Raw genomic sequence first — 22,160 nt, 5'->3', positions numbered from 1 at the left:
AAGTTCTGGGGTCATGTTCCTGCTGTCAGTGATGTGCTCTTGCTCTGCAGTTCAGGGGGCCTGAAGGGAGTGTGTGTGCTCCAGAGCCTTCCAGAGGAAGCTGAGCCACCACCTGGACCTGCCCAGGGCTTTGGGACCTGCCAGGGTCCGAGAGGTGCCTCAGCTCCAGGATGTCACCGTGTCCCAGGCCTGGGAAAACCCCCTGCTCTGTCTTAGAAGTTTGAACTACCTGACCTTGCAAGAATGATTTTCTTTTTTGTAACAAGAGGATGGCTTAGAATGTGGTGGTGGTGTTTCCTCCCTGGCACAGGTGCCCAGAGCAGCTGTGGCTGCCCCTGGATCCCTGCAGTGCCCAAGGCCAGGCTGGATGGAGCTTGGAGCTCCTGGGACAGTGAAAGGTGTCCCTGCCATGGCAGGGCTGGCACTGGATGGGCCAAACCATTCCAGAATTTCATTTTGAAGATAACACAAGAGAAATGAATACTCTTAGCTGCAACAATAGATCACAAACAATACCCACTTGTTCACTGATCTCCATACAGACTTTTTCCACCTGGACTTAACTTTGAATTTGTTGCTCCATGCTCTGTAGATAAAAAGCAGAGCCTTGTGCTCTCAGAGCAATCTCTGGGCACTTTCTCTGCAGTTTATTCTACCCTAGCAGATTTTTACTGAGCTTTTTGAGCACTTCAGCTTGGGTTTGTTTTGCCCTCTTGAAAATGTAAGAAGAGTGATTTCAGAGCTGTATCAAAAACTGGAGTCTGTTCAGATTATTTCTACAGATGAAATCTACTTTTTTTTTTTCCCTTGCTTTTTAAATAGAATCCATTCCAAAGGGCCTCCTGTTATTCTTGGTGAGTCATCAAAATGCAGATAAACAGCATTCTTTGGGTGCTGTGCACAGAGAGCTCAGTGGCATGAGCAGTTCTGTCCCACTGCTCATCACTTTGTTTGTTTTTGGTGTTCTTTGAAATAAAATAGTCCAAATTCCTTGCTTAAAATCCTTTAAAAAGCAGTTTATCATGTATATATTTGTCCTATTCACAGGCTGTGTATTAAGCCATGTTTGAATTAGATGCTGATAAACAGAACTTTAGTTTGGGCTTCAGCTCCTATTTTTTTTAATTCCATATCCCATTTGAATCCCAGTAGTCTCTCCCTGAAAATGCTGTTTTGCTCAGCATGTGGGAGCTTTGTCCTTGTGTTTAACAGCCAGGGAAGGCCATGCAGGAGGAGCTCACAGTACAGGTTTGTACAGTGGGAAGGAGGTGTCAGATGTGTCTTCAGCACCGACTTTACAAGGTCACAGTGAAAATGACGAGGTTTTCCCACAGTTTTCTCCCTAAATCAGCCTCTTAGGTACCTGTATGTGCCATTCATCTCAGATGGCAAGTGTCACCCTGATTCCCTTTTGCTGCAGCCAGGGCAGTGTTTTTTCCCTTTCCCACTTTCCAGTGCCATGAGTTCTGACTGAATTTCTGTGCCACTGAAAAAAAAAAACCCCATTCCAATCTCCCCCCAAGCATTTTTGCTGTCAGGCACTTCTGCTAAGCAGCTGCACTTCTTGTAAGCTGGAGAATTTGAGAAATCCGCAACCCAGAGCGACGTGTGGTACAGGGGGGAAGGTTTTTCTGCTGAGGCCAGGGAAATAACTTCTGTTTTTTGTGTTGTTTTCTCTTCCTCCCCTCTCCCCCGGGGCCGATCAGATCGAGAGGCGCCTGGACACGGTGAGGTCCGTGTGCCACCTGGCCCAGAAGAGACTGATCTCCTGTCTGCAGGGCCAGCATGGCACAGACCCTGACAAGAGACACGTGAGTACAGCTGGCTGGGCCTGGGAGAGCTCCCACAGCAGCCCAGGGAGCCCTGCTCTGTCACAGCAGCTCGCTGCTGGCACTGCTGGGACCCCAGTGGGACCCCAGTGAAAAACCCCAGTGAAAAACCCCAGTGGAACCCCAGTAAAACCACAGTGAAAAACCCCAGTGAAAAACCCCAGTGGAACCCCAGTGGAACCCCAGTAGGACCCCAATGGAACCCCAGTGAAAAACCCCAGTGAAAAACCCCAGTGGAACCCCAGTGGAACCCAGGTGGAACCCCAGTAAAACCCCAGTGAAAAACCCCAGTAGAACCCCAGTGAAAAACCCCATTTGAACCCCAGTGAAACCTCAGTGGAACCCCATTAGAACCCAGGTGGAACCCCAGTGGAACCCCAGTGGAACCCCAATAGAACCCCAGTGAAAAACCCCAGTGGAACCCCAGTGAAGCCCCATCAGCACCACAGCACAGCCTGGCACACCTCAGCAGTGCCAGGACACTTGTTGCCCCTGCAGTCTGCTGGGTGCCTGGAGCTCTGCTGACACCCAGCTAGGGGAAAATAATCTGCAGCTCTGAGCCAGCCCCTCCGATCTGGAGCTGTCCTTGGGCACTGCCACCTCCAGCTGGCTGGAAATGGTTTTCTGGACACATTTGATTTCTGCCCCTCATAGCAACACCATAGCTAGGTTTTCTTAAAGCATCAGAGCCAGAAATAATTCCCATTCACACTTTCTCCTTTTATTGAGTAACAGAGAGCAGAGACCAGGACCTCTGGGAGAGGGACGTGACGAGCTGGTTGCTTAAATCTCAGCTTAAAGCTGTTTATCTCTCCTTGGCAGTAGAGATATGCTTTGGGCCAGTCATTCCAGCTGAAACTGAGAAGAAAGTGCTTTTCAGAGTGCCTGAGAATAGGAGTCCTGGGGCTTGAAACTTTCTGTGACTTGGCATTTTCTTTGAGTCCAAGAATGAGCTGTGTTTGTGTAATAGAAACCATATGGAAGAGGAGCAAGACCTTAAGGGGATGTACTGGGGGAGCTGGAAAGAGTGAGCAGCACTAAGCTGAGCACTGTTCCTTCTGTTCCATAGAAAAAACTTCCTCTAACAGCTCTGGCTCAAAACATGCAAGAAGGATCCATCCAGCTGAGTGATGAAACTCTGCTGGGGTAAGTGTTTGCCTTTTTTTCCTGACTTGCTGTCTGACATCTTATTGCCTGCAGGGCTCTAATTAGAGCCTGTGGGTGGACAAACGCTGGTTTCAATCTAATAAAACTTAATATTTCTAGATTCTTTCTCTAATCCAAAGGGAGAAACAGTGAGCAAGCAATTTTTTTGGAATGATTTGGTGGCAAGTTTTAGGCTGAATTGCATTCCAGAGGATTCTGATTCTCTGCTATCATAAAAGCTTTTAAAATGGCTTATCTTCCTTGTGGGTTAGTAGAATTATCATCTCCATCTGAAGTTTAAAATTATGTATATTCTGCAATTAAACTGCATTTTTATTTTAAACTGAATTCTACAGGTTTACATTAATGACTTAAAATAATGTCAATTAGCATTAATGGCTCCTAGTTCAAAGTAGCCCAAATTTATCTATCCTGGCAACATGGTTATTTGCAATTTACAGGAAAGTGGCTGAAACAAATGAACCTCCACGTGCTGATTTCCTGGAGCCAAGTGGGTTTTTTCATTGCTGGTGGGAATTCTTATGGAGACAGTGTAGAATGACCTTAGAAATCTTTGAGAACATATTTCTGAGCCGCTGCAGGAGATTTGAACCTGGATAAAATCTTACAGAATTGGGATTTTCCTTATAACAAACATAAAATGAAGGTCAAGTCCTGGGTTTGGATCCTGAGACTGCTGGGGATGGGATTGCTGGGAATTGGGGTGTTAAGACCTTGACATGAAAGGGGCTTAGGAGAAAATGAAATACTGCATTGAGCAATATTTCCTGCATGTGGTGAGATGGAAGGATGGGCTTGGAAATAAATAGTGATTTCTGTGCCCTCAGGGCTGGTATAATCACCTGGATGTCTAAAAGCCTCCAAAGTGTTGTCATGGCTCAGGAATTTAGAAGACAAAGGTTTAATAACACCACTTGCCTATCCCAGATTTCTCCAAGAGAGCACAGAGCAGTTGGGTTGGGGCCACAAAGGGATGCTTTGCTTTAGCACAAAGCTTTCCAGAGCTCTGCTCTGCCTTGAATCCTTCTTCAGTCAGTGGTAACTGCCATGACAATTCCCTGTAATTCCTGCAGGAAAATGCTGGATACCTGTGGGGATGCAGAGAGTAAACTGGCAATGGAGCTCTCCCAGCATGAAGTACAGATTGAGAGAGAAGTTATAGACCCACTGTGCCTGCTGACAGAGGTGAGCTCAGCCTGGGGGGAGAAGCACATCTGCATTGATGCATAAACTGAGCAAAAGTGGTTTATCTCAGTACTGGTGTTAAAAAACTGCTTCAAAGGAGCCCTGTGTTACTGGTGGAAAGTGGGTGTGAAACCTACAATATGTGATTTGTTACAATGCACAATTTAAAATTCAATGTAAGCCCCTAATTCTCATTTCAGACAGAGATCCCAAATATTCAGAAGCAGAGGAAGCAGCTTGCAAAGCTAGTGCTGGACTGGGATTCTGCAAGGGGAAGGTAGGAGAGCATTTTAGTTACTGAGTGCTTTTCTGTCCATGTGAACTCCTTGTTGGCATCTCATGCTTGCTATTGAAATGCTGCTGTGAGCAGGCACTAGGTGCAAAAGGACAAACTACGTTTGAGTTACACCAGAAGAGGACCCATGACTGCTAGATCCAAACAGAACCAAGAGTTTGGAGTTGTTACATGCCCATACATAATTGGAAAAGTGTTGGAAACAGATCCAGTTTCCAGTTATACAAGTGTTTAACTTAAATAAGGCATCACTGAGGTTTTCAGCTTAGAGAGGGAGCAGGAATCTCTCTGTGTAACCACACCAAGTGCTTTTACAGCCCTGTGTGGAGCCATCTCACTGGGAGGGTCCTGGGTGGTTCAGCTCACCCTTTAAAAGGTTTTACACTGCCCTGAGAATTGGTGGGGACATTTTCAGGATATTCCACACCCATGCTACAGACTGGGGCAGAGGCAGGATTCCAGGTGATGTTTGTAGTTGCTGGTGGGTTATGCCAGCATGTCATGAATGGTGTGTTTTGAACCTTTTAGTTCTGTTGGAAAACCTCAGCAACTGTGGGGTTTGTTTCCTGTTGGAAGAAATTCCCACTGGCCAATAAATGCAGATTCGTGTTGAATATTGATTCTCACCAAATGAAACTTTTCTTCCCCAGATACAACCAAGCCCACAAGACTTCAGGAACAAATTTCCAAGTGCACCCTTCAAAAATAGAATCTCTTAAGGAGGAGATGGATGAAGCTGGAAATAAAGTAGAGCAGTGCAAGGTAAGGACAGGAGGAGTGTCCCTTCCACACCTGCCATGGAATTGCCCAGTTGTGCAGCTGCAAATCACCTGGCTGTGACAGTGTCTGTCCTGGGGTATTTTCATGCCAGCTGATCTCTGGATTGCTTTAGTTCAATGAGGAACTCCATCCTGGGTGTTTCTAAGTTGGGAATTTGACATTATTTTCAGTTTCATTCTGAGCCAGCTGCATCCTGGCCATGAATGAATGTTCAGGGTGTCTGGGTGCTCCAGACCATGGAGCAGCTGTGCAGTGGGAGGGACCTGAAGGAAACTGAAGCTGGGCCATCCCAGGACCGTGCTGGCTGTCACTGAGCAGTTCACATTCATTTTCAGCAGCTCTGAGCAGTTCACATTCATTTTCACTTCTCAACAGCAAATGCTCCATTGAGTACTGAGAACTGAAACCGTTTTTATTTGTAACTTGTACTTCATAACTTGTACTTGTCTTTGAGTGCTATAAATAACTGGACTGAATGGCAATATGTTTTTGACTGAAGGGGGCAACTGCTTTGTTGGATAAACCAGAGTTAAGATTTTGAGATGGTTTTGCTTGAAGAACGTTGGAGCAGAGCAGGTGCATTACAGCCTCTTAGTTCAAACTTCCTGCCAGCAAAATAAACACAATAAAATCTGTCTGTCTGTACGATTTGAGATAAATCTGCTGTCCTGGTTTGCATCTTTCCCAAAGGATCAGCTGGCTGCAGACATGTACAGCTTCGTGTCCAAGGAGGGGGAGTACGCCCGCTGCTTTGTCACGGTGAGTGTTGGCACTGGGGCTCTGCTTCAGCACAGCTGGGCACACACACTCAGTTCTCAGAGATGACATTTTGTGTGCTAAACCTTTAGTCTTGTCTTATGTGCTCATCAGAAGCTAATGCTCTTTTTGTTTTTAAAATGTGGCTTCTGTTCTCAGTTATTAGAAGCACAAGCAGATTACCATAGAAAAGCATTAGCAGTCATAGAAAAGGTCCTACCCGAAATTCAAGCCCATCAAGGTAAAGTAACCTGTGCTCTGGCTGATCCTTCTCCTTGCCTATGCCACCTATGCACAATATTCTCCTCCTCTATCTTGATTCTCTTGCATGCAGACTGATTTAATAAGGCCATTTTGATCTGCTTAACAATTTTACATTCCCAAGCATAATTCCATCTTTGTGTTCTCTGGAGTTCTCCAGCCATGTTTAACACACTAATATTAAAAAAAATATTAATTAAGGCTCTCTCTGATACCCAGGAGGGTAAAGGAAGGATTTTTCTATTTGCTTAGCTCTTTGTGCCCTTTTGCTGAGTCACACCTGGCTCTTCAGGCCAATGAAAGTTTCATTGTGATTTGGTTCTTGAGTGATTACAGGTGATTATCAGGAAAACTCCATGGATTTTAAGGAGCTTGATCTTCTTCCCCCCTCATTTTGTGCAATCCTCTTTCCCAGTGTGCACTGCTGGGAAATGGAAAGTTTGGGTTCTTGTGCTGATTATCAGCTGTTAAAAAGCTGAACTGTACAGCTTCATTTCTTCCCTAAGAAGAGCTGGAACTGCTGCTAAGCTTCTACTGTCAGGGGACTTGGAGGTGTATCACTGATGATTTGGGATGAGGATGCACTGGGTGTTTTGGACACTACTCTGAAATACTGGCTGTGCTGTCTCTGAATCCTTGGAGAAATAGGTGAACAGAGTCTGAGGGAAAATACAGTCTGAGCTGAGGAAGGCTCAGGTGTCTTCAGCTGATGAAGGTTGTAAAAGATGAAGCAATGCAATGCATAAATCAGTAGGAGCATTGTGGGAAATGGTGTGGGATATCTGTGCTGAGTGTGGGAGAGGAGGGAGTGCAGAGGTGATGCTGCTGCAGCAGCAGAGCTGTGCAGGAGGTTCTTTGTGGATATGGCTGCTTGAAATTTGTTTTTGGTGCCTGGAGAGTTTGTACAGGGCAGCTGAGCAGCAAATGCTTCAGAGCAGACTCCCTAGAAGGTGGCTGAGAAGCACGGTGGCTGAATGTGGGGAATTTCTCACGTTGTGTTTCTGGCTGCTGTGTAAATCAGAATCCCATTTAGGTTTGGGTTGGAAGGGACCCCAAAGCCCACCCAGTGCCAGCCCTGCTGTGGGCAGGGACACCTTCCATGATCTCCAAGCCCCATCCTGGGACACTTCCAGGGACGGGACTTGGAACAAGTGCTGAGGTTTCTTTTCCTGATGTTTGCTGTAATTTGCTAAGGTTGGGAAATGCCATGTTCATCTCACGGTGTGTTCATGAATGAGAGGGACTAAAACCTGACAAGGGAGGTGATGGATGTGGTTTTATAAAGAAAAGGGGTGAATTAAATCCTTTGCAGAATCACTTTGCCTTCAGAGTGCTCTTTGAAGTCCTCTGAAGCTTTTGTCTTTCTTGGCCTCTTTTCCACATAAAAGAAATAACACATCTGTACTAACAATAACCTTTTACATCTGCATTTTTTCAGTTAAAATGGCAGAAATGGGTCAGAACGTAAATTGTAGGAAAGAAGAAATTCACATTCAATTTGGAGAAATTTGTGCCAATTGGAGTTAAACAAGATGGAAGAATTAATTTGAAATTTGAATGTTACGGTGCTGGGCTGTCACCATGGTGGTTCTGATGTGACACACTGGGGCTGTTAACATCCATTGTAATTTGCTGATATAAGGAATTAAATTTAAGGAATAAACTTTTTATTAACTGCTCAGTTTTTGTTCACCTTAAATAGAGTTAAAACAAAAATCAGCCCAGGTCATGCAGTCCAAACAAAATTTTCCTCACAGATTCTTGCAGACTGGAGCTAAATCAGTGTTGTTGGAATGTGCAGCCTTGTGCTGGCACTTGTTGAGGTTTGTCATTTGTAATTCCAGTTACACACAGAATTTGTATGTGATACTCCATTCAGAAAGATGCAGAAGTATTTTTTTCTTGACCACCAGCAGCCTCATTTTCTCTTTTCTCCTGATCCAAGGGACTTTACCAATCAAGGGCTGTAAAACTCCTGCTGTAGTCTGAACGTTTCTGTGCTGTACTAGAGGCTTTCTTCTTTTCTTGCCTGGGCTATAATTCAAGGGTTTGGTAGATATCCTGCTCAGTATTTTGATACTCTCCAACTTAGACAAATGGACTGAAAAACCAGCTTTTGGAACTCCCCTGGAAGAGCATCTGAAGCGCAGCGGGCGGGAAATTGCAGTTCCTATCGAAGCCTGTGTCATGATGCTCCTGGAAACGGGGATGAGAGAGGAGGTGAGTGATTCCACATCACAGACCAGGAAATGGGGGAAGAGGGCCCAGCCAAGCTCATGAACTGGTGTCTGTTTGTTAACATGTTGCTTAACTAATTTCTCATTAAGTAGTTGGTAAATATTTTGCAACAGAAGAACCTCGGCACTGTGTGAAGTGTCTTGGAGGTGCAGGATGCACTTCCAGTGAAAATTGGAATGGGCCAAGGGTGTGGAAGAGCTGAGCCAGGGGCAGGGGACAGTGACAGGACACATGAAGGGCCAGCTGGGGAAGGCACCAGAGCTGGAATGTTCTGAAAGAGGCTGTTGTAAATCTGGTGCTGCTCCATGCTTGTGCCAGTGTGTGGTTACCAATCAATCCATTTTATTTCTGTGATGCAGGGCTTGTTCAGAATTGCTGCTGGAGCCTCCAAGTTAAAAAAGCTGAAAGCTGCCCTGGACTGTTCCACTTCCCAGCTGGATGAGTTTTACTCAGATCCCCACGCTGTTGCAGGTATTGGGAGTGTTGTGAATCCAAAGCAGGTGTAAATTGATGTGACACAACTTTGTGCTGTTCAGGTGTTGATCCCCACAGTTAAACTGGGAGAAGTTTAACAATCAGTTGAAAGTTCAGTGCACAGTTTGACACAGGTGAGTGCAGTGTCCTGATCACACCTGATGTATTTGTGATAATGGTGTGGAAAGTTCAGGTGATCATAATGACCAAACTGTCACATCTCTCATGACAAGAGTGTTCATGGTCAAGGTAGGTTAGAGCTGTGTGTAGACCTTCAATACATCTTTATAAATCCTTTGTCCTGAGGAGATGATTCAGAGTTTTACAGCGTGTTTCTATCATATTGCGCTAATTATTGACAGACCCTTTGTGTTAAGATCTGAGCAGTTCCACTGTGCAAGTGTCAGGTCTTGCCACTTTCCCTGCTACTTGGAATTTATTGCACAGATAAAACTGCAAATGTGAGGGGCAGAATTTTCCCTGAAGTCTGCAGGGAGTGCCTGAGGAGCCAACCTGTCCCTGTCTGCATTGCAGGTGCCTTGAAATCCTATTTGCGGGAGCTGCCAGAGCCTCTCATGACCTACAGCCTGTATGAGGAGTGGACACAAGCTGCAAAGTAAGCAGAGATAGCTACAGAGAAAGTCAAGCTGCATGTTTCGGTTAAATTTGATTCTTCATAGATGAACTCAAACAGCCAATTTCACACGGCTATTTATTGTTTCACTAATGGGTCTTTCATATAACAAATTATTTTAAATAATAAATAGCTCAATACAAATTGCACAAAATGTGGTGAAGTATTTATTTTGTTTAACTCTTGGGGCTGCTTCAGGCTGCACAGTATTGATGCTCAGGCACTTTGGGTGCAGGTAGAGATGATTCAGGGATCTGACAAGCAGGTTACTGAGTACAAAACATTTATTTGGCATAAATGGAAGTTTATACCATCATCTCTCTGTCACTTCAGAAACAACTGATTTCTGCCCTGAAAGTAAGAAGTTGTGGCATTTTTTTTTTTGTCCTTTCAGTATTCAGGACCAGGATAAGAAGCTCCAAGAGTTGTGGAGGATTTGTAACAGATTACCTGAGCATTACCGTGTTAACTTCAGGTAGGTGTGAACATCTCTTAGCTCAGCTGCTTTGCACCTCAAAGCCCATTAAACTAAACTCTAATCCAGGTGTGCTTTTCTTGGCCAGATTCAGTGGGATTTATAAAAATACCTCTTATTTCATGCAGCAGTGGCCTCAGATTAATTCCCTATTGACTGTCAGGAAATAGTGATGCACAGAACCTTTCCACTTATGGTTCCTGCCCTGCTCTTTGCTGTAGTTTCCAGTCTTAGAAAAATCACCTGGATATATCGTAAACATCTCATTTTTCCTCTTGGTTTTGCATTTTGGAAAGGAACCGGAACAAAACCAGCTCTGGTGATTCCTAGAAACGTGCAATTTCCATTACAGGTCATGAAACTAGCTGAAACTAAGTGTTTTTCTCTGGAAGTATAATATTTCTGTGGTTGTGTTTTGCTAAGATGGGAGCTGCTTTCTTTGCTGCCCAGTTCAACTTTGATGATTCAGGAGCAGAAGCTTTGGGCAGCTGCCAGATGAGAAGGCTGCTCATCTCATTTCCGTGTTGTTGGGAGCTCTTTCTTCAAGTTCTCGAATTTTTATTTACTTGATTTCAACAAGAAATGCTCATGGTTTCTACTGTTTAATTGTTTCTTTCCTTTTTGAAGGTATTTAATCAAATTTTTAGCCAAACTTGCCCAGAACAGTGACGTTAACAAAATGACACCGAGCAACATCGCCATAGTCTTGGGCCCCAACTTGTTGTGGGCAAAGAATGAAGGGTGAGTTCTTTTAAGAAAGCTACAAAGCAGAACTGGGTGAAGCTGTAGAATTGATAGGTTTAAATCCTTTAGTCTATTCACAGTACCAAACTGTTTACCTTAAAATTATTTCAAGTGTTCTTTCAGCCCATGCCTCCAGGTCCTTTGAGGCAGGAAGGTTTTTGGGGGTGTTTCCAAGAGCTGTGAATGCTGCTGGATAGTCTGGAGCCCAGCACAGTTGCTCTTTCTCTGGTGCTGAGGAGCTGATCCATCATGCTTAGCCTAAGTTGTTATTTAGGTAGTCTGAATTGATTTTAATTTTCTTATTTTGAGGGAACTCTCAATAAAGTGTTTTCCAATCTCTGCTGCAGATCCCTGGCTGAAATGGCAGCAGCCACTTCAGTGCACGTGGTAGCAGTTATTGAGCCCATTATTCAGCATGCAGACTGGTTCTTCCCTGGAGGTGAGCTCCTGCCACAGCTCAGCAATTTTACATTCCCCTCCTGCTCACCCTCCGTGGCTCCTGCCCCCCTGGGGATGTGTGTGTGTGTCTCAGGACACACATTCTGCCTGTCCCTCTTCCAGATGAAGATTTCAATGTGTCTGGGGCGTTCGTGGCAGTTCCTGCTGTTAATTCCAATCACTTGTCACACACTGGGAATGACTATGAATGTGGGACCCTGGAGAGGAAGAGGCCTCTGAGCATGACTGTGATGGAAGGGGATTTGCTGAAGAAGGAAAGGTAGGTGTAATTCTCATTTTAGGGGTCCATTACAGCCCTCTTCCAATGAGGCTTCAATCAGACACCTTCACTGGTGTCAGGAGAGGAATTTCATGGAAATGCTGTAGATAACAATAGTGATTTATTTCCTGTTGTTGCAGCCTGAGGATGGCTCAAAGGTAATGTACTGTTACTTCCTTCCAGTTACACTCTGCATGATAAATCCCAACCAGATATTGCTGCTCCCAGTTCCCATTCTCCTGGCACAGATTGGGGGTGGTCTAAGATTCACTGGAGCAGAAGGGTCTGCAGCAGCATCTCTCTAACTTCTGGTATTCCATGGCTTCTCTTTCAAAGCCCATAAGCTGAGGTGGTGTTACCTGGTGCCTTCATGATAAGACTTCTGAGTTGATGATGGTACAGTATTGCCACAGCAAGCAGTAGAATGCTAAAAACTCCCAGTAAAACGTGCTGTTTCCCATATAACATGTAGTGTAATGTTCATTCTTATCACTCATCATGAGTATTCAAGTGATGTGCTTGTTTTTAGCTGTTGATGCAAATGTTGTTACCTGTTAGCTGTGACCAGCCACATGCAAATTTGTCAGCACTCACAGAGGAGGAAGAAAATCAGTTTGAGATCCAGTGTTTAACACAACGAGAATAAAATACTTTCTAGAATGACTGTGCTGTATGCATTGTAAAATCTGTTAGAGTTGAGGTCTCTGTTGTTCTCCTTGAAACACAAATAGAGTGATTTGGGTTGGAAAGGACTGTAAAGATCCCTCACTCCAGCCCCCAAATCACAGCCTCTATCCAGTAGCTTTTTTTTTGAATCTCTGCTGCAACTTGGTGTGCGATAGAAACAAAATTCATGTGGCAAAATACACTTAGTGAGGAGCTACTGTGGTATGTCAGGAAAAGTCTGTATTTACACGTGAGATTCTGAGTGCTCTGACCTCATTGTCATCAGTGTTTGTCTCCAAATGTAATTGAGTAGTTTGTTCACTGACGTTTAGCTTATCCCTCTGCAGGGATAAGCCAAATTCTGTTGCATGTCTTAACATTGCTGGTGTTCTGCAGCCAGTGGAAGCTTTCATTTAACACGGTGGTGTCGTGCAGCCAGCGGAGCTTTCCTCGTCGCTGCTTTGCATGTCGGGGTTCGTCTGGGGGTGGGACACCCCGAGTCCTGCTGCTGCAGCCCCTGGGGGTGGCTGCCCGCTGTGTTCACTCTCTCTTCTCTCTGTAGCTTTGGTGTGAAGGTGCTGGAGTTCCCCGCGACCCCTCGGCGATGTGGCACTGTAAACAGAAAGCTCACATCGCCGGCCTTCCAGCCGCCTCTGCCGCCCTGCGAGCCCGCGGCCGAGCAGCACTGCCCGCCTGCCGGGGCTGAGCCCGGCCCCGGGGCTGGTCCTGCTCCCCCTGCAGAGCAGCCCCCGGCTCCGGGCACGGAGGATGCCAGGTAAGAGGCAGGGCTTGAGCTGGCAGTGGCTTGGCAGCGGCTCCGGCAGCAAAGCGGTGTCACCTGTGGCACATCTCACCTGTGGCACATCTCACCTGTGGCATATCTCACCTGTGGCACATCCCAGCTGTGCCACACCTGTGCCACATCCCACCCGTGGCACATCCCAGCTGTGGCACATCCCAGCTGTGGCACATCCCAGCTGTGCCACATCCCACCCATGGCCACATCCCACCCGTGGCACATCCTGCCCGTGGCACATCCCAGCTGTGCCACACCTGTGCCACATCCCACCCGTGGCACATCCCACCCGTGGCACATCCCAGCTGTGCCCCATCCCACCTGTACCACGTCCCACCTGTGCCCCATCCCACCCATGGCCACATCCCACCCATGGCCACATCCCACCCATGCCCCATCCCACCTGTGCCCCATCCCACCTGTGCCCCATCCCACCTGTGCCCCATCCCACCTGTGCCCCATCCCACCTGTACCATGGCTGTGCTTCCAGGATTGGGCTTCTGAAATAACACACACAGTTCTGGATGTTCCGGAATTGGTTTTGGAAAATAACATCCGTGGTTCTGGATATTCCAGAATCCATCTTCCATAACATCCATTGTTCTGTCTGTTCTGGAGTTCATCTTCTAAGCTAGTGGGAACTCTTGGGGAAAAAAATGATGAAAAATACAAATATAGACTCTTGTTTCTACTGCCCACACTGACCTTCCCAGGTTGTGTTCTAGAGATGTGCTCACAGGTGATACCAGTTTGCTGCTGAAAGAGCAAAACCTGCACTGGCAGTACCAGAAAGCTGTTGGTCTCGTTTGTTGTCTCTTGTACACGTTATGTGGATATGTCTTGTTTTGTTTATTTGTCTGTAGCAAGTGTTAGTGATGAGCAGACTTGTTTACATAGAAAACTGGCAGTCAGTTTATGATATTTCAGGGTTAGTTTCTTCAGGACAAGTAGGCACACAGGCTCTTTGCTATTTAATTTCTCTTGAAGCTCTGCAGTCGTGTCCCTGGTCTCCAAGGCTAACTGCAGCAGCCTGACTTCCTCCTGTGAAGTGGGAGCAGCACTTTGCTCTGAGCTCTTCAGTGGTCTGAGAGCTGTGATAAACCACGTGTGAAACCTTCCAAACGTCAGCCTTGGCATCTCAGGCTGAAACCCCACACTGGGGTTCGATGCAGCACTGATTCTTGGGCACAAAACTTGTTCTCAGGTGACTTGTTTACAAAACCAGCTCATTTGGAAATCCCCTGCAGACCAGTATTTCCTCCACAGATGGCTTTTGTGGCAGAGGCAGCTGAAACAAAACCCTGCGGGTCGTGTCTGAAAGTTGCACTTAAAATCTGCACAGCCTCTGTGCAAGTACTCACAGTTTACTAACAGCACCTGGAGAAATGGGGGTTGCAGAGTGCCAGGAGAAGGGTGTGAAGTTGGTCCTTTTGAGGGCTGAATTGCTGCAGGTGACTCTAAATGTAGAGAGGAGGCTGCAGGTGCACAGCCACAGGAGGGGACCGTGCCCAGAGCCAGCTCAGCTGGCCCATCCTCCATCATCAGCCACGAGCCAGCACTGCCAGCGTTCACCACTGATCTGTGCCCTCAGGTGCCACATCCACGTGTTGTTGGAGCACTTCAGGGACTGTGACTTCACCACTTCCCTGGGTACCTGTGCCAGGGCTTGATGATGCTTTCCATGTGATTTGTTTCCCTGATATCTGATCCACAGCACGGTTTGGAGAGAAGCGGCTGCAGCACGAGGCGCGTTCCAACCATCTCTAACGTGGGCTTTTTGATTTCCAGTACCTCAAAATCCAAGGACAGCTCGTCTTCAGGCACTCCTCCACCGGTGAGGAACGGCAGCCAGGCAGGCCCTGCCCCGGGCCAGGCAGTGCCCAGCACCTCCCAGCTCTCTGTCACCCAGCCCCAGAACGCTGCTGGGCCCAGTCCCCACGCCCTGAGGAGAGGTGTGTGTTTATTGCTTTTCAAGCCACTGTGTTCCAAGCCTTGATGAACTGCAGAAATGCTGCTAAAATAACTTTATCAGCATCTCTGCCCTTACACAGACAGCAGTTTAATCTCTTGGCTTGTCCCCAAGGCCTGGCTGTAAAGCATCTGTGACTTTTGGACTCTCTGAATGGTGATAGTGTCACAGTGCTGTTTAACAAACTCTCTCAAAAGCTATTGATCAGCCAATGCTTGCACTTGATAATGCACCATTTTATTTGGATAACATACCTGAGGATTTTTTGTGCTGCAAATCGTTTTCTTTGGGAGCTTGGTTTGGAATCATAGAATTACAAAATGGTTTGGGCTGGAAGGGACTTTAAAACTCATCTTGTTCCATCCTCTGCCATGGCAGGGACACCTTCCACTGTCCCAGGAGCTCCAAGCTCTGTCCAGCCTGGCCTGGGACACTGCCAGGGATCCAGGGGCGGCCCCAGCTGCTCTGGGCACCTGTGCCAGGGCCTGCCCACCCTGCCAGGGAGGAATTCCTTCCCTGTATCCCATCTGAGCCCACTCCCTGTCAGTGGGAAGCCATTGCCCGTGTCCTGTGGCTGCATGTCCCTGTGACACCCCCAGTCCCTGATGCTGGAATCTCCCCTCTTCTCTCCACAGCTGTCAAGAAGCCAGCACCAGCCCCCCCCAAACCTGCCAACCCTCCTCCGGGGCAGCCAGGAAGCCAAAGCTCTTCCCCAGCTGCTCAGCCACCTTCTGTCTCTCCAAAACCACCAGCCAGAAGCTCTTCTCCTCCTGCTCAACATGCAAACCAAGGAGCAGCCCAGACCTCCTCCCCTTGCCAGGTTTCTGCACCTCGGAGATACTCCAGCAGCCTGTCCCCAATCCAAGCCCCCAGCCACCCGCCCCCGCAGCCCCCAGCACAGGCAACTCCTCCCCTGCAGCCCAAGGGCAGCAGCCAAGGCTCTGTGGAGCAGGGGGCAGAGCAGAGCCCCTCGCTGTCCCAGCCGCAGACCCCCACTCCTCCGGGCACGCCCCCGCTGGGGAAGCACCCGGGCAGCCCCCCGGCCGTGCCCCCCGAGCCCTGCCAGGCTCCCTGCGTACCTCAGAGCGGCTCCTTGCCCCGGCCACGGCCCGTGCCCAAGCCCAGGAACAGACCCAGCGTCCCCCCTCCGCCTCACCCTCCCTCGCAGCTGCCTGCAGATGGGACGGCTGCAAACCCCGCGCAAACGGCGTCCAAGATAGTCACAGGTGAGTGCATCTCCTCCCCTGCCTGCCTGCTGAAACCTGCTGGGGATTGTTCTCCCTTGCTCTCTTTGAAACACAGAGTGATTTGGGTTGGGAAGGGCTGTAAAGAACCAACCCCCAAATCTCAGCCTCTGTCCAGCAGGGTTTGAATCTCTGCTGCAGCTCAGTGCTGTCTCCCTGGGGGCTGGCAGTGTGAAGCCATTGTAGCTGGGAGTTACTGTGGGGGGAAACCAGAAAGCACAAATCACACCTAAAACACTCCACAGCTCATTTCCAGTTAAATGCCCACCCAGCTGCTCTGCACACGAGGGTGTCCTTCCTGAGGCAGAAGTGTTTGGGGGCAAGTGGAGATGAACTTTTGTTATTTTTTTTTCCTATTTGGAAGCTGAACACTGTGACAGGAGCTCTCTGGGGCTGTCTCCAGCTCAGCATCTTGGCACTCGGTTCTGCTTGTACATCTGTTGCCAAAAAAGCAAATATTTGGAGGAGGGAGAAGATGTAGCCAAGGATGGTGGATTGCAGCACATACTGAGATAAGGACAGGGCACAAGTGGTCACTGACACGTGTTCTAGGAGGCAGAACATGCAGAGAATGTCTCACCTTATGAGAACAGAACCTTCTGATGTGCATTTAAGTTGGACATCCAGAAGCTGAAGAATCACTTATATTAAACTGTATTTCTTAGGTCAATATTTATAGAGCTTCACATTTTAAGGGCAGTCCTTGTTTTAAGACAGTCATGAAGTAAAGAAACTTTTGTCTTCTCACAGAAGCTTCATGAAGCTCGTAGTTATCAATTTGATTGGGTTAATGTTACTTTAATAAAGTTTATTTTTTTAAATGTAATTGCTGAGGCCGTTCAAAACCAGCAGATTTTGGAATGTTCTCCTGCTGAGTCGCTGCTTATTCTGGGAAATTCTGAAGCAAGAGAATACTGAGTGTGGGAGACTAATGCTTTTAAATCTACTTATAATTAATAATGGTCAAAACTTTCCCATGACACTGCAGCTTCTCTAGAATTAGACTAATGTAATTGAATGCAGAGTATCCATTCTGTTGCCTAACAGCTCTACCCCAATGCCTTCACAGGTGGGGATGGTTACTGCGAATAAGGTTTGTACTCACAGAAACTGCAATTGCAGCTAAACTGCTCCTGTTTGTAGCTTGAGTTGGGACATGCGCTTGGAACTGTGCTCTGCCAGCCCTGTGTTCTCATCCTCACACAGGAGATGTGCTCTGCCAGCTCTGTACCTCCTCCCTCCACAGCATCCTGCCTGCAACAGAGTTCAAGGCCTCTGCTGCTCAGTTGTAACAGGCCTGTGAACATGAAGTTATTCCTTAAGTCCCTGTAAAGAATTAGCTCTTCACACCAGGTCCCCAGGTCAGGTGTGATGAGTGACCTGTTTCCAACAGGCTTCTTCTCCTCAGTGCAGGCAAAAAAAAAACCATTAAAAAATCATACTGATTTCCCTACAGTTTGGTGGTTTGTGGTTACATTTTAATGTAGCTCTCACTTTAGCTTTGCAGTTATTGGGTTTTTTTTTTTGGCATAGAAAGAGGTTGCCCAGAGGAGCTGTGGCTGCCCCTGGATCCTTGGAAGTGTCCAAGGCCACGTTGGATGGGGCTTGGAGGAGCCTGGGATGGTGGGAGGTGTCCCTGTCCCTGGTGGGATTCCACAATAAAACCAGCAGTTAATGAGCTGCTTAAGCAGCTAAAAAGTAGCTTTGATTTTTAAAAGAACTGACTTCTCCTGACTGTACTTTTGTCACTATATTTAAAATACGAGCATAATTTATTCCCAGGCTGAAGTCAGAAGTGAGGCTGGGCTCTGAATCTTGACAGCACTTAATGAAGTTAACAGCAGCAGCTGTGCTAATGAGTCAAACTTCAGGGAAAGACTTAATCTAAATTTCCAAGTGTTTCATAGTTTGGACCATATTTATTTTCCCTTTAGGGTTTTCCTGGTTCTGAGGAAATTGCTTCAATGACAGCAGACAAGGGAGGGTTTGTTTTACCCCAGTGTAATGGGAGAAATCCTTGTCTTGTAATTAACATCTCGCTGGGGCTGCTTCATCAGAATTGAATGGCACCTGGCAGAGGGGATTGCAGAGCAGAGCAGAGTGTCCCAGGTGTGTGCTGTAAGCACAGGATGGAGCTGGGAAAGGAAACTGGAAATGGAACTGGGAAAGGAAAGCTCCTGAGGGAGGATTCTCTCCAAAACTGGTGAAGGGACCCAGAAGATCCAGCCTGTTCAGCTGAAATCCACTTGGGGAGGGGTTGAGGTGGCACTCAGGCTCACCTCCAGCAGTACACTCCATACTAAAGCATCCACCTTTCCCAGATCAATGTGTTTTTAAAGGATTAATAATCTGAATTAACACCACCACCTGCCACATAGGAGTGTCTGCTCTAATATTCACACCTGCACATACCAGCACTTACAGACTCACTAATTCACAACGTGCAACTGCTGTTTTTAATTGAACCTTAACGAGTGGAATGAGGGAACAAAATTAAGGTGCCAGCAAACCTCATAATAATCCCTGAGCAGGAATTCTGAACTGTTCTCAGGACACTCCTTTGTCCATGTACTGGACTTTAGGAATGCCTCAAATTCTATTTATGGTGTAAAAGTAAGAAGCCCTAGAATATTCTAATCAAAGGTTTTATTAAATAATCCAGATGTTTGACCAGCATTCAGTAGGAACTGTATTGGCAAGTGCAATGGTAAGGAACAGGCCCCTGATTGGCCGACACTGTTATTGCTAATTGCTAATTGCTAATGATTTGTGTGCTAACTACTAACCCCCAGTGCCCTGCTGTGTGTGTCCCTCGGGCATGGCCAGAGAGGGGCTGCTGCTGCTCCATTAACCCACTAAAGCCTCGGAGAGCAGAATGTGAAGCTCTCGGTGTCTCCTGGCCCCTCTCACCTTGTGCTGTCTCCGTGTACAGAGAGCCCAGAGCTGCTGTGTTCCGTGCAGAGGCTCGCTGTGGATCCCACGTCACTGCTCTGTCCTGTGTCACAGCGCTCCCTCCCCGTGTCACAGCGTCCCAGAGCAGCCCCCAGGGCTTTGGGGTAGTGCAGGTGTCCCTGCCGTGGCAGAGGGTGGGATGGGATGGGATTTAAGGTCCCTTCCAGTCCAGTCCATTCTGGCATTCTGTGGTTTAATTTCCTGCTGAGTGCCAGGCCAGCTGAGATGGGATTGCAGCTGTCCCCTCCCTGCAGCATCCCAGGACACAGATCCTGCAGGCTGCAGGGGCTGGGGCTCAGGAGCAGCCCAGGGGCTGCTTCCCCTCCTTCCAGGTCATTCAGCTCAGCAACCTTCAACCAGTAACTTCTGGGTTAACTGCAGGATTTCACGCTTGAGTTCTGAGTCCCAGTCTCTCTAGGATGCCTGTCTGCACCTCCTGTGCTAGAAAACAAGGCTTTTATTTGGATTTTCTGTTGATTTAAGTTATCTAAATTACTTCCTATGTGGAGCAGCTGCTGGACTGCAGTAAGGGATGTCATGGCATATTATAAATCAGCTTTCCAAAATCCTGACATGATGTTCAGTTACCTTTTTTTAAGCTGCTAGGGATTTTTCTGGTGTGATCATCCTAGCTGCCAGGGCAGTCAGTCACCAGAGATGCAGCATTTTGTGATCCTTCTTGGACACCTTGGCTTGGACGAAATGCTCTCCTCAGAAGAGGCAAAGACCATGACATGCCCTGTTTACACAGGAGAGAGGTTTGATCTGTACTTGGTGTGAGTAACTTCTGCCTCCTTTTGCCACCATCCTCGTTCCTGTTGCTTCTCCAAGGCACAGGTGGTGTTCCCTAGTGGATGATTTAGGTGCCAGCTTCTTTTGCTGAGTGTTTTGACATGAAAGTCCAGAGTAGCTCTCCAGGAATCTGATCCTGAATCGGATCTGTCCTCCCTCCTTCAGGAAGAAGTGGGTTTGTGTTACTCTGTCAGGACTGAAGCAGGGTCTGTAGGAGGAACAATCCAAGCTGTTCAGTTGTGCTCAGCCCTTTGTGCCCACGGGGCCAGCTCAGTTCCAGGAGCCTCCGTTGATCTTTGCTTTCCCTTCTCTGTCTCAGGAAATGCCCAGGAATTGCCGAGTCAATGAGCCGGCCCTGGCCCGGCTGCTAAACTTGCTGTTCCCTTTTTGTGCAGACTCTAATTCCAGTATTCCAGAGCCACCTCCAAACCCTCCTCCAGAGCTTCCTGCAGAGCCGGCGGGCAGAGAGCTGCACAACCACCTCCTGCTGGACATTGACAATGACACGGAGAGCACGGCGCTGTGAGCGCGGCACTCCGCCCTCCCCACGCTCCTCTCCCGGGGGAAAGCCTCAGACCTAACAGGGAAAAGCTTCTTCTGGCAACGTGGCACAACGCTGTGGAGCTGGGACTGGAGCCTGGTGGGGACAGGGAGCTCCAGGATGGCTGAGGTTGGAGAAGACCTCGCAGAAAATCGAGCCCAGCCTTTGGCCGAGCTCCGGTTTCGCCCTCAGAAGAAGTTTAATGATCTGGGTCTGGACAATGGTTTTCAAACTCCTGGATGGAAGGAATGAATTCCTGCAGGAACTCGCCTAGGAAGCGTGGTCAGTGCTGATACAGGTGGTATTAGCAGAAATTCCAGAAGAATAAGAAGCAGAACATTAGTTATTTAAAGTGCATGTCTGTATTAGGGAAATAATCCTTCCCACGGCACGGTTAGAGGTTATTTGTAGTTCTTACCCGTACCAGGAGCTGCCTCCCAAGGGCCATTCCCTCTCGGATTTGCTGCAGATTCCCCCCAAGCCATGAAGCAACCCCTGCCCCAGTGCTGGTGGTGACTGCTGGTTCTCAGTCACCCTGTGGAACTGTGGATGCATCCCGTGCCTCGAAGGACTGTCGTGCTGTAGGAGGATCTTCCTGTCTCTTTAATCATTTCATTGCTACTTAGGATCAGTACTTACCCTGATTTCATAGTTATTTGTATTAACCTGCTTTGTTCATGTGCAACTGGCAACTGTTTCACGAGGAAACCGTGGAAATGGGGTTTGTGCTTTTGTTGAAAACGGTTGAATTTTGAAAGAACTTTGAAGCAGCTGTTAGGATTCAGCAGTTGAGTGAACATTTATAAAATTAAAGATTGGTTTTTGTCAACTTAAGGCATCTTTATTCTAGTTTTGTTGCTTCCACTGGGGCCTGAAGGTCACAGCGATCCCCTGGACTGTGTAGCTTGGAGTCACTGCCTGCTCAGCTTGGTTTTCCCTGAAGGACTTCAGTGGGAGCACTTTGGGACCTTCCTCTGTCACCACACCAGCCCTGAAACAACCCTTTCTAACTCTAAATTCAGTTTGGTGAGCCACAGACTCGTCCTGTGACTGATTTCCATGTTTATCCCCCAAACTGTGCCGTGCCTCTCTGCCCCAGGCTTTCCAACAGCACTTCGCGTGCTCAGGAAGGATCCCCAGGTGCCAATTCCCTTTTTATGGTTTAACAAGAGTTATTTTCTGTTTCTGTGGACTGCTGCAGGTTTCCAGGTGTTGCTGCCCTTTGCCCAGGCAGTGCTGTCAGTTCTGGGTGAGCTTTGCTGGGACCCTGCAGTATTTTTGGATCCTGGGCAGGGGGAGGCTGTGCAGGGAGTGAGGGGCTCCAGGAGGAGCCTCCCAACGTGGCTGTGGGGCCCAGAGGTCGTGGTAGCCCTCCCATCCCCACAGACTCCAGGCAGGCAGGGAGCAGCTCTCACTCTTTAATGTTTCTGTGCAGCTGCAGAGGCCCCAGGGATGGCCCCAGCCCCAGCTTCTCCCCTGAGGCGCTCCCAGAACGGCTGGGGGTGCCCAGGCCATGAGGGGCTGCCCCTGGCCACCTCTGCCCTGGCACCCCTGGTGCCTTTGGCTGGTTTAGGTCCTTCAGCTGCCTCCAGCAGCAGTTTTGGGGCAGTTTCCAGGCCGGGGGCTGGTGCTGGTGTTGCCATT

At 47.9% G+C, this 22,160-nt stretch overlaps 1 protein-coding gene and 1 long non-coding RNA gene across 22 annotated transcripts in view; one reads left to right on the top strand and one right to left on the bottom strand.

The window, feature by feature from the left end:
* Window positions 1–21,350, top strand: part of ARHGAP17 (Rho GTPase activating protein 17) — a 40,401-nt gene extending 19,051 nt beyond the window's left edge. For 3 of the 21 annotated variants that reach the window (XM_086854000.1, XM_086853992.1, XM_086853991.1), the window contains exons 3-21: window positions 1,707–1,811; window positions 2,899–2,975; window positions 4,070–4,181; window positions 4,382–4,458; window positions 5,127–5,238; window positions 5,947–6,015; window positions 6,172–6,253; window positions 8,366–8,493; window positions 8,871–8,982; window positions 9,520–9,601; window positions 10,014–10,094; window positions 10,722–10,835; window positions 11,186–11,277; window positions 11,400–11,556; window positions 11,697–11,714; window positions 12,785–12,997; window positions 14,807–14,970; window positions 15,623–16,213; window positions 20,371–21,350. In XM_086854000.1, coding sequence (XP_086710126.1) covers window positions 1,707–1,811; window positions 2,899–2,975; window positions 4,070–4,181; window positions 4,382–4,458; window positions 5,127–5,238; window positions 5,947–6,015; window positions 6,172–6,253; window positions 8,366–8,493; window positions 8,871–8,982; window positions 9,520–9,601; window positions 10,014–10,094; window positions 10,722–10,835; window positions 11,186–11,277; window positions 11,400–11,556; window positions 11,697–11,714; window positions 12,785–12,997; window positions 14,807–14,970; window positions 15,623–16,213; window positions 20,371–20,501 — 2,517 coding nt within the window. In that variant the 3' untranslated portion in view covers window positions 20,502–21,350. Of the gene's footprint in view, window positions 1–1,706; window positions 1,812–2,898; window positions 2,976–4,069; window positions 4,182–4,381; window positions 4,459–5,126; window positions 5,239–5,946; window positions 6,016–6,171; window positions 6,254–8,365; window positions 8,494–8,870; window positions 8,983–9,519; window positions 9,602–10,013; window positions 10,095–10,721; window positions 10,836–11,185; window positions 11,278–11,399; window positions 11,557–11,696; window positions 11,715–12,784; window positions 12,998–14,806; window positions 14,971–15,622; window positions 16,214–17,300; window positions 17,325–18,893; window positions 18,939–20,294 lie in introns of all 21 variants that reach the window. The other 18 variants (XM_086853989.1, XM_086853998.1, XM_086853979.1 and 15 more) reach the window with 15 other exon arrangements.
* On the bottom strand, window positions 12,444–14,807 carry LOC147650090 (uncharacterized). Its single transcript, XR_015277276.1, has 2 exons — window positions 13,486–14,807; window positions 12,444–12,834 (listed from the first exon to the last, which is right to left on the bottom strand). It is a non-coding gene; the product is annotated as an uncharacterized LOC147650090 (long non-coding RNA).
* Window positions 21,351–22,160: the final 810 nt, after the last annotated feature.

This window comes from Cyanistes caeruleus, chromosome 17 (genome assembly GCF_971803275.1).
Source record: "Cyanistes caeruleus chromosome 17, bCyaCae1.hap1.1, whole genome shotgun sequence".
In the NCBI taxonomy this organism is placed as follows: domain Eukaryota; kingdom Metazoa; phylum Chordata; class Aves; order Passeriformes; family Paridae; genus Cyanistes; species Cyanistes caeruleus.
Note: the sequence above shows the minus strand (reverse complement) of the source record. Positions and strands in the feature narration are given on the sequence as shown.